The sequence below is a fragment of the Heliconius melpomene genome, chromosome 6 (genome assembly GCF_056956725.1).
Source record: "Heliconius melpomene rosina isolate 202511_hmr_F chromosome 6, ASM5695672v1, whole genome shotgun sequence".
NCBI classification, from domain to species: Eukaryota; Metazoa; Arthropoda; class Insecta; order Lepidoptera; family Nymphalidae; genus Heliconius; species Heliconius melpomene.
Genome location: NC_140394.1, coordinates 5,411,718 through 5,428,090, shown reverse-complemented (window position 1 = coordinate 5,428,090; position 16,373 = coordinate 5,411,718). Strand labels below are relative to the sequence as shown.

The window sequence follows — 16,373 nt, the reverse complement described above, 5'->3', positions numbered from 1 at the left end:
CTTTATGATATTTATAGCGTGGAATATTCGGCAACGGCTATGCGAAACATCTCGAGGTGCGAGTGGTTTTAAGATGAATTGTCTAAAATATGGTGTGGTTTATATCTCTTGGCCAAATTGTGATGTATTATATTGAAATATTGTACAGAAGTAAAAATTTTCTTGTGAATATTTTTTTAGGCTTTTACGATTCTATAAAACAGGTTCATGTCAGTGACCTAGTGACAGGACACTCTATTTTCCGCCGAGTTCTGGGTGCATTGTGTGTTGGGCGGTGGAACTTAACGCCTCATTGCCTCGACACCAGAGCGAAGAAATGAAAATATAAATTTAAATAAATAATTAATTTCGACCACGCCATAACTGGCCTTGATTGGACATTATTTAAGAACTCAAACACAGTTTCTGTACGAAATTATAAATTTATATTCATTATAAAATATATAAATATTTATTCATATTTGCAAGTTTAACGTTATAAAAATAATTTCTCTGTATAAAACAAAGCATTGTATTCTCGACATTCCAAATTGTTACACTTAGCCAAACAATTACTTAGAGTTTGCTTTACTAACTACTATAGCACTACAGTACCTAGTTTTGCTAAAACTCAAACATTCAGATGTCTCCATTTTCTGTATAATACTTTAGAAGATGAAAATCATACTGGAAACTTACTTTAGGTTCCATCGATTAGTAGCTGGTACCACCAGCTACTTGGCATTTAAAAAATAGTGGCGGTCATTTGTTCTGTTTCATGCGTAGTGTTACTAAAAAGAACAGACTGGCAACTATAGAATGTCTTTATACTTGGTTCTCACTAACTTCTTCGTTAAACCCTTATGTGAATATAAATATAAACCTAGTTTCCATATATGTTTATCAGTAATGACATTGAGGTCAGGTGTGGTTTAGGGGCACAGGCGTGTAAATATAAACGCGACAGGTTATAAATGCTAATATTTAATATTTTCATTTCCTCACTTTGGTAACAGGGTAAATCGCAGTAACGAGGCTAGGGCTTTGAATTCTGCTATTCCACCAAAGAATTCGAAAAGTGAAGAACGGAAGTATCTTATTGGAAACGGTGTGCGTAACACTAGCTTCCCAAGTTCCCTCTGCCTACTTTTCTAAAATTAAAAAAGAATTAAATAAATTACTGTATAATATGTTATCTGCATATATATTCATTGAGATTAAAATATAATAACTAACCATAATAAATATACATAAATACATGTCGGTCAGAAATGACATGCCATGAAACAGTAACACCAATAAATATGCAGGAGTTTGATCTAAAAGCTTAATTCACGAGAGCTTTCCAAAATCAAAGTCCCCATAGCGACCGCGCTGGCCTCGCCGGTCGGAACAGCCAGATCGAAACGGCTAATTCGTAGATCGGTGTGAAATGGACCGAGTCGTTCCTGCACAAAGCGCAGCTAATGCGCACCCATCCGTTGCAAGGCCGCAATTATATTTGCATACGATCACCTCTTGCTAGCAAAACGCCATGAGTTACTCGACAAAGGATCGGCGATCGAGTTTACGAAGATAGTTTGCTATTATATGTTTTATTTTAGTTATTTGCTTTTGAATAGAGTACGTATAAAGAGAGAGAAGAGAGAAGAGTTTTTTTTAAATTATCCCAGCAGGATGGGCATAGGGTATCTGGGAACCTAGTGTTTAGACGCCTTCCATTAAGACGCTTCCGTTCCCCATTTTCCGCCGAATTCTGGAAGCGGAACTAACTAAATTTCTTAACAATTATAAAATAAATCTTTCGATTTAAATTTGTGCAACATATGTACTCGTACATATATGCAAAATTGTATATATGCAAATAAATTGGTATGGATCGTAATTATACATACCTGAGTGGATATACAATAAACATAACCACCTAGATATTGATTCTCATACAAGGGAGATGAATGTGGTTTTATCAAAATTATTTAAACATGAATTCGTTAATCTATATACCAGTTTAATAAATACATCAATATATATTGTTTTCAATTTCCTAAAATGTTATAAATCTGAGATAATTTATTATCCTTCCCAAAGAGAACAAAAAAGCCCTTAATTTGTAATTTATTGCTTGCGATGAAATGGAAGAGCATTATTTACTTGTCTGTGTCCGATTTTTTCAATTGTTATTTATATAGGTAGGTATATGTTAACGCATATACCTACCTATATAAATCTATTATAAATATTTATTTTTAATTCCATTTGCGGTAGTGATTATTTCGTAATAAAAACTGTGGCCATATATTAGATATACAAATTAGATCGATATTATTATAAACCAAATTAAATGTATTTCGTATGTAAATAATTTTATGTAATAATTTTTCTTAGGACTTATTAAGGCTTCTTTATTTACAATCAAATACACTGAAATAATATTAAATGAAAAGAAATCAACAAAAGCCGAGCAGGGGCCACTAGTATAATAAAAATTGAAATAAGATATCGTATTCCATACCCTTTTCAATATTCAAATATTGATTGTTTCTTTTTCACTAGCCACATACAATTTTGTATAATAAACAAGTAGCAGCAGACAGTATAAAAATAATATAGCTGCTCCTAGGGCACTACGTGTTTAGACTAAGTATAAGAAAATCTTAAGGTTTATTTTACTTTCACGTAAAATGAACCAATACTAAAGCTGACAGAGTAATGCGGCTTTGTTTTATGGCATGCAAATCATTTGAGAATACTACCTTCTTTATAAGTGGAACGTGCTTCAGGTTTAAGCTGGATGTCTAGCAATATTGTCTGGGTTTCCTTATAATTACAGAGGAAATAGGCTTATATTCCCCTCGAACCTGGGAAGTGCTAAGACATTCTTTTCTCATTAGGTTGCTTCCATTTACAATTTTCTGCCAAATTATTTTTATAACATTAATCAAAAATAATTAAAGAGTGAGTGAAATATACATTTTCATGATTATCTTTCTCTCTGAAGTTATTTTGCTTTGATATGTTAATAAAATATCGTAATATCTCAGATATTGACGGTGAAATCGTTGATTCCACGGACCTGGCCAAAATGATATAAATAAGTATGCTAATGGGGAATGTCTGCTGGATGTTCTTAGATATTCATTCATTTCAGAATAAATAGGCACGGTAAAGACTTTAGAATAATAAAATTTAATACATTTTTTTTTCTATTACTAATATTAGCCAACATCATTTTTTTATTAATTATAATTTCATTAAAACGAGGGTTTTTGGACTTATAATGTATTTATAATAAGTGTAACTTAAGTTCTTCTTTCATTTATTTATTTTATAGCTATTATTAGATAGAGTTACTTATAAAACTCGTAAATTCTTATAATTAGATATATATATTATATAATTCTAGTTACATTCAGAATCCATCATGTTATAGGTGTATAAGACTTATACTTTACCTGTAATACCAGTTTAATATGAGTTTAAGGGGGAATAACACGTGTGCCGGAGACGAGGCAATGAAATTTGCGATTTAAGTGACTTTAAACGTTTACTTATTACACGGCTTATGTAGCTTATTTAGGAAATGTTGTACTAAATTTTTATTTTAAATAATTTAAAAGAATATTACTTTATCTATAATAAAGGTATACTTGCTGTAGTAATAGATAGAGAAAACTGCAGAGAGAAGCCTACTCTGGCAGAGAGATTCTAGTGTTAAGATACATCGCATTTTCCGCCGAATTTTTGAGGCATTGCATGTTGAGTGACGGAACTTAAATCTTCGCCTTAGGTAATGTTAGAAAAGCGAAGAAAAGAAAACATTCATAAATAATAATTCATTTCCCCGAGTGAGAATCGAACTCACAGCCGTCGCTTTTACACTCACGCTCGTGTCTCTGTGCCACGGTGGTCTATATGTACTTTATAAACATCCATTATTAACTTTAACATCTTGAAAAACAAGTAAACATCGTAAAGTTTAATATTACGATTTGTAAATATCACATTTAACGTTTAACAAAATTTAATATCATCATAAAATATTATTTATCGGTTTTCTTTAATCTCAGTGTACGCTATTTGCGCGCGTCGGAAGCAGGCCGAGATTTCAGCGGGCCCTCGAGACCCGTGCTACGAATATAGGAAGCGTTGGGGCTCGTAACATATTAATCTAATTTTGTATTTCATATTTTGCGGTGTTTTCGTAACTCTCTCTCTCTCTCGTATCAAATGAGATAACGGAAGCTGTTCCTATAATAAATAGCTATGCATTTTACTACTCCTACGTACTTAATATATATAGTATATATGTAAATATATGCATGGAAGGTATTAAAAAACTTAAGTTTTATTTATAGGCTTAATAGTACTTTAAATCAGGTTCACGCTGTATCACAGCAGGGTAGGCAGAGGGAACCTAGTGTTAAGACATTCCGTTCCCCACATTCCGCCGAATTCTGGAAGCATTGCATGTTGAATGGCGGAATCCAGCGCCGCTTTATCTCGACACCGGAGCGAAGAAATGGAAATATAAATATTTATTTTAGTCACACTTTGTGCACCACGACTGGCCTTAACATGTTATAATAGACATATTAATATGAGCAGAAAGAAAATAGAGTTATAAAAGTAGACAAATCTTTAGAATGTTCACTAAAATCATTATGAAATCGTTTAGTTTTGCCAGTATCTTATCATATTAGTTATATGTACGTGTGCACATTTCCAAAATTTGATTTAATCGTTAGTAGTTCGAGAGCACGTGAAGTCGTCTACTTGAGACAAACTTAATCGCTAAGGGCAAATTTCCTGTAATTGCTTTGTAATTAGGATGTAATATTAGGACTAAATTGTTGCAAATTACTATTTTATGAAAATTATAATAAAACGCTTTATCCCTAGCGGGATAGTCAGTCTCTACATCTCTACCTCTTTCGCCTCGTCCACTGTCATCAACCTCTTCATACATGCCCTCCGGGGGATCCTTGTTTTTTTTACGTGACCTTCCTCCAGTATCTTTGGTACTGTGTTTTCGAAGGTCAACCGAGGTCTCGTCCTATTTTTAGATACTAAATATAATACATTTGCAAAATATATATGAAAGCTTGTGTTGTTTAAGCTAGAGGTTACCATTAAAAAGTGTTTGTATAATCCCGATTACCGGCTTGGAATTATTTTAACCTATTATGCAAATCAGTGCTCCAGAATATTTGCCTATTGGAGCCTCGTAGTTGAAATCACAATTTGAATAAATTTGTATTATAGATTAGATTTCGGAACTAAACATGTAAAAATTATTATTGTAAAATATAGTCATTTATAAATGTTAGAGAAACGTTAAAGTAATATAATGAAGCCATTGTGGTGCAGTGGGGCAGCATCTGAATGTAGACGCGATGATTGTGGATTCGATTCCCATTCGGCATAAGTTATTTCTTATTCTGAGGAAATTAAAAATTTGCGACATGTTTAATTTGGGTAGATAGCGGAGAACGAAGAGTTTGGATACTAGGTTACTTTTGTCCAACCCTATACAAATATAGTTGTGGTATAACGCAATTGCAATTATTATCTATTTTTCTTTATATTATAATATTTAATATTTACCTAATATCTTTTTTACTGTCTATACAATAATGTAAAAACTTTCACTGAAAATGAGATAGCAAACAAAAGTAAATAGAATAGATATAGCAAGTCTACCTGTATTGGATATAATTGTAAGACAAGTAAGTTATAAAGCCAAACCACAAAGATGCTCTGTTTCAAAAGTACATAACCGAAACTGCTCCATAGGAAATCGGTTAAAATAAATAAAAAATAAAATAAATTTATAACGAAATCAATACGTCAAATTTAATATTCACAGTGTTTTTTTTTTTATCAGAATTTTCGTTATTCATTCACGTCAGAACCATCCAAAGGGTTAGTGTTCATTGGGTGGAAATAACAAAGACGATAAAATTGTTCGTTCGGAAAAAAGGATATTGAAAGAGGTCAGACCCTGATATATTCGTATTGAAGGCGAACGTCAAGGCGTGCTCGGGACAGCCGTTGTTCAGGTCTTAGTTATCAATGGGCTCCTCGTTAAGACTGTCAACGGCTCACGATTTTGTAAAATGGTTTCCAGCAACCGTAGGACAGTACCTGCTTTAATTGTCTCGTAATATATAATTGTTTTATATGTTGGTATGGTTTTGCTAAAAAACAAAAATATATATTTTTTTTCTGTATCCCCCATATAGCAAGATTAGGAAGTTATCTATAAGAAAGGAAAGGAAGGCAGAAGGAACTTAGTGTTAAGAGTTAAGTTCCGAATATTTGAGGCACGCGTTGTCTTATTACCAAAGCGAAGAAATAAAAACATTAATAAATTTACAATTAATTTCCGCAAGTCAGAATTGAACTCACAACAGTCGCATTTACAGCCATACTCTTATACCACTGCGGCACAGGGACCTCACTAATTAAACATACACTTTTTTAGCAAAGATCTACTTGAAATTTCATCAATGGAGGACTACAGTTCGATAGGATATACATGAATCAAACAAAACTCATAATAACGTCAAAGAATAAAATTTGTAGATTTAATATAATAGAATTGTGATCGTTAATCCAGAATTCTAGACAAAGACTTACATGCAAGGCTGGCCACGTGCCTAAAACTTGCGCTAACTTACAGTTCTATGGCGTCACGTTGACTTTTTTAAAAAATATTAGCCTAAGAATAAAAGATAAATGCTAAATTCAACCTTTTAATACCCATATATATTACTATGTACTTTAATATTTCACCGTAAAGAAATATTGCAAGTTGCTTTTGGAGAAGAATGATTTAACGGCACACTGTTTGCTCAAATACATATAATAACCTGGGATATATAGGAGGTCCATACAAAATATTTAGTATGTTGTGTTACTGAGGTTTTTAATTTTATTTTTGAAAATATATATTTGTATTAGTTATTTAATGCTGTTAATGCGTTTTTTCATATATTCTTTAATATAATAGAAGTTTGATTTGAATAAAACGTATATATAATCGTAATATTATAAGAATATTAGTGTAAGAATATATAAAATCTCAATTGCTTTAAGTTTACAATATAATTTACTTTTACATTCTATAGAAACCTTTGATTGAATAATATCAGACGGTGTTTTTAAACTCTATTTTTTCCCTTTTATATAATAGAGGCACGTCTATTTATCATTTCTTTTTGTGTTCAAATGCAAAGTTACTCAAATGAGAAACGTGTACTTGTCACAAGCGGGAAGCTTAAGATTGTGGGGCTTGTCAGGATTAACATTAATCATCATTTTTGGGGACTACGAATTTCAATTTAGCTTAATTTGTTAAAGAATTGGTAAAAATGTTTCGTCAAAATAGTTCACCATTTTTTCTAATTAGGTTTAGGTGCATCAGCGGCAAAGCGCGGTGTTGAGTTCCGCCACTCAACACGTAATGCCTCAATGGCGGAAAGTAGGAAACGGAAAGTCACGGAAACCCTGCTGTGTGCAAGATACAAAATGATGGTAAAAAAACTAACTAAGTTTTTTTAATATTTAGCATTATTACATACACTGAATTATATGAAGCAGAATTATTTTGTAAGGATTTCTTGCGTATCACTTGTTAATTAAAAAAATAAAAATAAAAAATATAGGTATATCTTTTTTTTTCTATTTACTGGTCATTATATCTATAAAGTGCACGCGTCAAATTTACTAAAAATAATATCAACAATTATAAATTCAAAACTGCTATGCATAACATAAACTAAATCTAATAAAACTATAATTATTTTCTTATATAATTATAGTATTTGTCTATCTGTATAATTAGTTTCATATTTACTTATATTAATTTACCTGTATTACACTAAAATGGTTGTTTTGGACTTATCAATTAACAGTGATTAATTAAGTACTTTTTCCACGTAAATTGCAATTAAAGCTCAAAAATAATAATCTAATATGTTTTTGTGTGTACCTTCACTTACAAATTAACTAATTACTCTAATATAAAAAGTCAATATCTGATAATTTTTAAATATTCTCATTTAACCCTTTGAGGAGTGAAGTAGATTACAATAACTTAGTTTAAAATATGAACAAAACGGAATACACCCCAATGCCAGTGAATGCCAATGCCGTTGTTTATACCTGCGGACGCTGTGCCATGTTCTATTACGAATATAAACAGCTGGTGGCGCATTTGTACTGGCGTCACGGAACCGAGAGTTTCTGGTGCAAGAAATGTGGCTTGAAGCGTTGGGAGTACGCGGCCCATCTGTGTAATGTGCTACCCACTGATGGCACTATAGAGGATAGTGAAGTTGACTCGTACTGCTTTTGTGGGAAAAATGAAGATTCACCCATGATCGGGTGCGATTCTCCTGACTGTGTTTTAGAATGGTATCACTTCAAGTGTGTTGGTATTGTAGAACCGCCTGATGGTAACTGGTTCTGTCCCGAGTGTCGTAAATTATATGCTATCAATAAGGTTGGTATTTTAATTGTCGTTATAAAATATAATTTTATAATAGAAAAGTATAGATATATTTTATTTCCAAAAAATACTGTTAGAAACTATGATATGTAACAGATTTTTTTTTATTTCAGAATAAGTCTAAGGATGGTGTCCAAATTTGAATTAATTAAAGAGATCGAATGACAATTTCCTATTTTATGAGACTAGAAGGTAAAAGTTACTACCAAATATAAATAGTTTATTTATTTTATTGTTACAAACATAAAGAAAAGTGGGGAACGGAGTGTTTTAACACTAGGTGCCCTCTGCCTACCATTTTGTCTAATGAGTACTGGATGAAGCTGAAAAAAAAACATAAACATTATAATAATAATATTTTTATAAGTACACCTAACAAAAAATATTTGTTTCAACAAGGTACATAACGAGATTAAAAGAGTCTCTAATTGGCATATCAACTTCACAAAATAATGTTAAAATTATTTTCATAATGAAAACAAAATATATTCTATATTGTTGTTTTGAAAAATGTTATATGTTATTTTAATTAATATTCAATACATTACAATACAAACAATTAATATTCAATACATTACAGTACAATACAGTACATTTTATTTACAGTTATTTTAATAAATATTATCAGAACAACACATAGTACATAAGTTGTAAATAAATTTTGTATAATCGTTAAGAATATTTTATTTTTTATATGTAATATTTTTTGTAAATATAGGTAGAAAAATATTAAATAATAATTAAAAAATCATATAAGCTGTTTTGTGTACCTGTACCAGCGTAAAAATAGAAGAAATTAATTTACTGTTATATATATCGTTAAAGTTAAAATAAAAAATTAAAATATGTCACACAATCACATCCTTAAAAAAGGTCATGTCATGACCTGACTTAGGTAGATCTTATATAATATTTTGGATATTTCCATTAACGTCATTTAAAAGTTAAATTAATTCTTAAATAATAATAATAATGCATATTGTAAACAGTAATAGTATTTTGGCTTTAAAGATTATCTTTGTACTTCCCTCAGCATCTACATATTTTTATGTAGGTACAGAAAACCAAGTGACATATTAAGCACTATATTTTTCACTTTTTTTTATTTTGAGCGTATTGTTCAAGTAGACGGAACCTTATATTTATCTCCATCCTAATCCATTTTATATTTTACTGCAATATATGTATTTCATACTAAAAATATTTATTCAATTCGAAGACTTCAATATCTAAAATGACCAAATGATGAAAACCATCAATTATTTAATGTCTTATAGAACATCCACGATATGGTTCGAAACCTAGTTTTTGTGAGTGCGATAGGTATTTTTGTACTAGAAACCATACATGAGAGCAAAGGCAGGCCGCAACGACCTGAACATTTACTATAGCGGCCTTTCATCGTAATGAAAGCTGTATTTCATGCCCTAATGCGATGTTAACGAGCTCACCACAGTTCAATATGCTATAATACAACGTAACACGAAGAAACATCGCTTTGAGAAAACACTTGTCATATTTTTATTTTACTGAAAATCGTCAGTATTGTAACATAAAAATATAAATAGCGGTGTATTTTTTCGAAATAATTTTTAATACATCTATTATGGCTGAAAATATTAATAATAATTGTTTTCTAAAATGCTTTGATATATTTATAAGATTTAATTTTCCGGATATTTTCCTTAATTTGTTCACAAATTCTTCGTGACAAATTTCATATTTGTAGGTCCAAGAATTAATTTCGTGCAAAACGCAGTCGATGAAAACTCATGCATAAATGCTCGTGTCGTTTGATTGCTTTGACTTAGATGTCTAATCTGTGCTTCAAGAGACCTGACGATCCATGTAATCTCGACATAAATGTTCTTGACAGTCGTGAATATAAGGGTTCCGTTTTTTTCCTTTTAAGGTACGGAAACCTAAAAACTTCTACGATAATAATGTAACTACATTTTTTATCTCATTTACGAGTATGCAAGTTAAATTAATAACAGTATTGATTTAACACATTGTCATCACCTGCATACAGTGTTATTGTCCTAAACGACAAATATTTGTCGGTTAACACCTCATAGCTTAATGTTTATAAAACGTTTGAAACAAACGCGAGCCACGTGTTTACTTTTACCAATACTACATAGTTTATTCAATGCTCGTGTCTATATATTTATTGTTTTTTTGTTGGTGAAACTGTTTTATGTATGTACAATGTGCACATAAGTACATAAATATAATGGCTATTGTATATACATGGGAAATGTTTTTCCTATTTTTCCCATTACAGTTGGAAAATGTTTCTAAATTCGATTTGTATTTAATTAATTGTATTTCTTATATGAAATATATTGAATTTTTTAATTATTTGAAATAGTAATAAAATATAACACTTTTATTATTTTACTAAATAAATTGAGGACCGATTGCTAATACACATGAAAATTAGAACCAAGCTAACGATTATACTGTCTTCACCTTGTCCCGGTACCCACATACAAAGTTTTGCTCTAATTCACCATATACTCGTACTGATGTACGAGCAGCGCCAGAGATAACGTAATGTAAGAAACTGAGAATAATTAATTACTTGAGTGGAAATCAAACCCTCAATCATCGTTTACATGGTAAAATTATCCAAATATCCAATTCGCAATGTTCACCACAATTCCATAGTATCGTTGGGATGTATTAATATTACATTACAAGATTAGCGCAAAAGTTCATGCCAACATTGAAAAGTAAAATTTTTCAGGATTTTGTTTCTTTCTTTAGTACTATTTTGATGATGTATAAAAAAAAATACTTTATTGGAAGCAAACATATTAATAATAACGGCAGTTTCAATATTTATTTGATTGTTTTCAAAGTGACTGTAAAAGCCTAATTAGTTTAGAAAATTTTGATTCGATTAGTTCAAAACAAAGGAATTTTATTTGGTTTAGTCATGCAGAGAAAATGAAGTTAAGCATTACTCAACGAATCAAATTGATAATATCAATTGACTCGTGAATATTCAGAAAGTAGCTCTCTGCCATAAATTGAAAATACAATATATGTATATGAGAATACGTTTATCTATATATATAAAAGGACTTGTCCTCACTGACTGAGGTAAGACGCACGCACAGCCGTAACCGCTCATAGTAGAAACGTGAAATTTGGACAGATGTTTACTTTCGTAATCTGGACATCCACTAAGAAGGGATTTTGGAAAATTTTAACCCTAAAGGGGCGAAATAGGGTTTGAAAGTTAGTATGGAAAAAAATGTAAATCGGCAATGATTCTTATAAAATTTGAAGTTCAGACTCTTAAAAGTATTTAATTGAACACGTGTTTCATGGTTTTCTAGAATTCATTCCATAAGGGTGCAAATAAGGGGTTGAAAGTTTGTATGGAAAAATTAAATTATTAAATCGCCACCGATTTTTTTTTTTTATAAAATTTGAAATTTAGACTCTTAAAAATATTTTATTGAACACATGTTTCATGGTTTATTAGAATTCACCCCTAAATACGTAAGCGAAGCTGCGCGCGTCCGCTAGTCTATATATATAAAATCGAAAGGTCACTCACTCATCACGAAATCTCAGAAACTACAAGTGCTAGGAATATCAAATTTTGCATAGGAGTTACTTATAGGACGTAGGTGCTCGCTAAGACGGGAATTTGCAATATTCGACTTCTAAGGGGTTGTTTTTGGGGTCGAAAGTTTGTATGAAACTTCGTTACTACAAATGTTAGGAGTCCCAAATTTTGCATAGACGTCACTTATAGGGCGCAGGTGCTTAAGGAGACAGAAATTAATAATAACGTAGTTCACGTAGGCGAAGCCGCGGGCAGCCGCTAGTATTATATAAATGGAAGCAAATAGGAATAAGCTTCTGAGAGGAAGTGAAAAAGGGCATGCATAGAACAATATTATAAAGAATGTTCTTTATAGAGCTGCCGTCGTCAACGGAGGCTCACATAAATATGTTTTCACATCATTTGCCTTTGGGTCTAAAGTGGCATTTCTGTCGCGTTGTGGCAAATGGCTTGGATATCCTCCAAATATGCCATCGAGATAAGCTTTAAGATCTTTTACTGTTATAACTGGGAAACCCTATTAGCGATCCCTTGTTCTACGCTACTGGAAATATTATGTACTATTTATAATTATTCTTTTTATCTAAAAATATAGATGAATAAAATAGGATAAAAGGCAATAAAATTCCAACGACATCGTCTTTCTTAAAATAAACGTATCTTGTTTGTGTAGGTATTTTTGTTAACCTTTAAGTATGGACGTCGGGTCTGACAGACCAGACAGTTCTACGAATTCTATAAATCGGCCACTTCTCGGTGACCTTCGCCACTGAGTCTCTCAGTACCTTTCGTATTAATGACAAAATGAATGTAGATAGCAGTGGTTGTGTCTCTGGGTCCAAAACACGTGAGTATTTAACTTTCTAAACGGGGTCTGGGTCTGTCAGACCCGACGTCCATGTTTCCCATACATGAATGATTTCAAAACGCCATATATTTTTATAATATTACAAAATATACTTTAATATTTTAATTGTATTATTTGTATTCAAATGTTTTTATTGTTATATATCATATATTATTTTGCATTGTTTGTTATATATTTTAGTAATATAAATATTATTTACCTAAAAAAGATTCAATTTTTTTAGTTTTTATGATAAAATGGAAAAAAATGATCGACCAAGCACGTCAGGGACAAAAATATCGGTACTTTATAATCAACATCAAACAGAAGAATTGGACGACGACATTTTATAAAGAAAATAGCACTTTATCAAATAAAAAGACGCGTTTCGTGTACTAAACTACTCTAAGAATTGAGAATGACTTTGATTCGCGTTTCGCGATCTGATCTATCATTTATTGAACATGAAGCTAAAAAAATAGTTTTGGGTTCTTGAAAAACATATACACTTTGCCCCCAAAAGATAACACAACACATACTTATGTTGACTGCAATCGTCCTGTTTGCCTACAATGTTGAAAGCCATTGTGTACCGATGTTCAATTGTACCTTATCTTGAGGTGTTGTCAAAATTTTTATTTTATAACATAAGATGTAATTTCTTTATTTTTTTTATTTCTTAGACTTTATATTTTGTTAAAAAAATATTTATTTTATTATCTGTCTCTTTTTTATAGTATTATTTTCTTAAGAGTCATCCCATGTGGCCAAAGACTGAAATTGTGACTTTAAGTTACTTAAATCGTTGTGATGCGTAAACTTTAATAAAAAGCGATTTTATTTATATTGATTTTGTTTGATTTGAGGCTATTCATGTAAACTAAAACATAAAATTGTCTTCTTCGTTTAAAAAACAGCCGGAATATGACCAATAAATACACTGGTCTGACAGACCCGAGGTCCATATGTATGTTATAAAAAAATCACGTCCATAGTTAAAGGTTAAGAATAGGCTGTATATATTTTAAATTCCTTTGACTGATTTGTAGCTTGGATTAATTTTATAGAAGCTATAAATAGTCTAAAATATTTTATAAAAAAAATAATTATGACGTAATTAAAATTGTATTCACAAAATATTTACCGGGTTTCAATATGAAATGAAAATTTCTATTCCTTAAGAGATATAGAAATTATAGATGTGACGAACGACGTGCTCATAGTATTATTCAACATTTTCAGGATTTAGGGAAGTTTACTTTATATGGAATCTAGAATTCCTTGCCAGCATTGCAAAGCGTCATTGTAAATTATGGGAACATTTGAAAATATTGCTAGAGTTGTATAAAATAAAAGTATTTTTAGGATTTATAAAATAAACGGTGTCCTTTATTAAATAAAATGTGTTTTGGTTTATTTATTACCGTTATGTGTGCACAACTTATGTATGTAACAGAAATTAGATGGTGATTTTCAAATAAAAAATTATTAAATTAATACTTTTAGTAAGCAAATTATACATTAATATAATGATTCAAATATAATTTGAATCTCATCATATAGAAGAGAAAAGTTCTTCTTCAGGGTCTTGGGTCTTGGGTCTACCAACAAGTATTTGAAATTAAAAAAAAAACTACGTATCTTGCTTTATCTAAAATATTTTCATGAAAAAAAAAATCATCATAGTACCTCAAAGTAAACGATATTGTTTGCTAATAACATAGCACTCATATAAGTTGGTCTTTGAGACGCAATAGCAAAAGTTTTTTCATGTTCCAAGTTTTGTTTATCAGGCTAGATAAAACAACAAGGAGATACCAATTTCACTTTCCATGTTAGAAATTAGTTTATCTGTATTACAAATATGATTTATAGCACAAAATCCGCACCTTATTGCACAATAAATTAATTTTTAACAAAAAAAAACCGGCTTCTAACAACGAACTAAAAAGTGAAAAATAATTATACAAAGATTTTATAATTTTGAAGTCGGTGCCAAGTAAAACAAACAGGCTTAGTAATTAGATATTGTAACACCTTTAGTGTTGTAGCATTAGCTTCAAAATCGGTTCACCCAGTCAAAAGATATGAGGTAACAAACATTAAAAAAATACAGTCGAATTGATAACCTCCTTTTCTTACAGAAGTCGGTTAAAACCGCGGAGTTAAATTCCGCCACTCAACATTCAGTCTCTTCAGAATTTGGAGGGAAATGGGAAACGGGATGTTTTAACATTAGGTTCCCTCTGCCTACCCTGCTGTGTGCGACATACATTGTGAAGCTAAAACTTCTTTCATAATTCATACATACAGTGACAAAATGCAACAACGCAATTTGTCGCTCCAGCTGAGCTTACCATAATTTTCAATAAACGTAACTTCTAGCGACAAACACGTACAAATAACTTCATTAAGTACTTAAACATTTTACACAAGGTAAGGTAAAGGGCACAAGGGTGTGTCTGTAACGTGGGGGTTCGATTCCCACTCGAGGGATCCACTAGGTTCCTCTGCCTACCTCGCTGTGTACGGGAAACAGCGTGAAGCTGATTTGATTTTTTTTTAGATTTTATATTCAATACGCATTTAAATGGGGACAAAATTACAACGAGGTATTGAAACAAGTAATATACTTTAACAATTCATAGCTGACCGGCCTTATAAAGTTTTTGCTGAGTAAGGGCCAAAATGTGCCAGATAATATATCACAAAATATCCTTTGTAAATCCAACTAAAGCTGTGTATACCAAGAGTCAACATAAGCATTTCCATAAACATCAGCTATAGAAATAGTATTTTGGTCAATTATGTTATACAATAAAAGGATATTTTATACAAATATAATAATATATTTTCATAGTTTAATATTCGAGGTCAGCCGTGACGTAGGGGCACAAATGTGTGTCTATAACAGTGACAGATTGTGAGTTCGATTCCCACTCAAGCAATCGAAACATAGCGCGGCGTTTAGTTCCGCTAGTGAACACCGCCTCCAGAATTCGTTAAAAAAGGAGGAGCGGAGTGTCTTAACATTACGCTCCCTCTGCCTACCCTGCTATATGCGGAATACAACGTAACGCTGAAAAAAAAAATATTTCAAATACATTTAAAATTCAGATCTATTTGAAAATGCAATTGTACTCGGCTCTAAATGCGGGCGTATCAGCAAAAAGAAGATACCTACGAGATGCAGAAGCGAGGATTATCTTAGGTATTGCTCTAAGCTTAGAACTGGAAAACGTTTTGCGGTGCCCCTCATACGGAAGGTGGATAACGTGTCTTACAAAATGTTCGAGCGGAAACCTTTTTCGCGTATTGGTTTTATAGAACAACAAAGCGTACTGGAAATAAAATAAATGGTCCACGCTATACGATTTTATTGCTTTTGTAACAAGTGTGTTAGTTTAAATAGAAACGTTGTTTTAGCAAATAATATAGAAATCCAAGTG

General features: G+C 31.4%; 1 protein-coding gene across 1 annotated transcript; it reads left to right on the top strand.

Annotated features, from left to right (window-relative positions):
* The first annotated feature begins 8,050 nt into the window (after positions 1-8,050).
* LOC146538184 (uncharacterized) lies at positions 8,051-9,040 on the top strand. Its single transcript, XM_085187532.1, has 2 exons — positions 8,051-8,485; positions 8,605-9,040. The coding sequence occupies exons 1-2, from the start codon at positions 8,090-8,092 to the stop codon at positions 8,632-8,634; spliced, it is 426 nt and encodes a 141-aa protein (XP_085043658.1). The 5' UTR covers positions 8,051-8,089; the 3' UTR covers positions 8,635-9,040.
* The last annotated feature ends 7,333 nt before the right edge of the window (positions 9,041-16,373 follow it).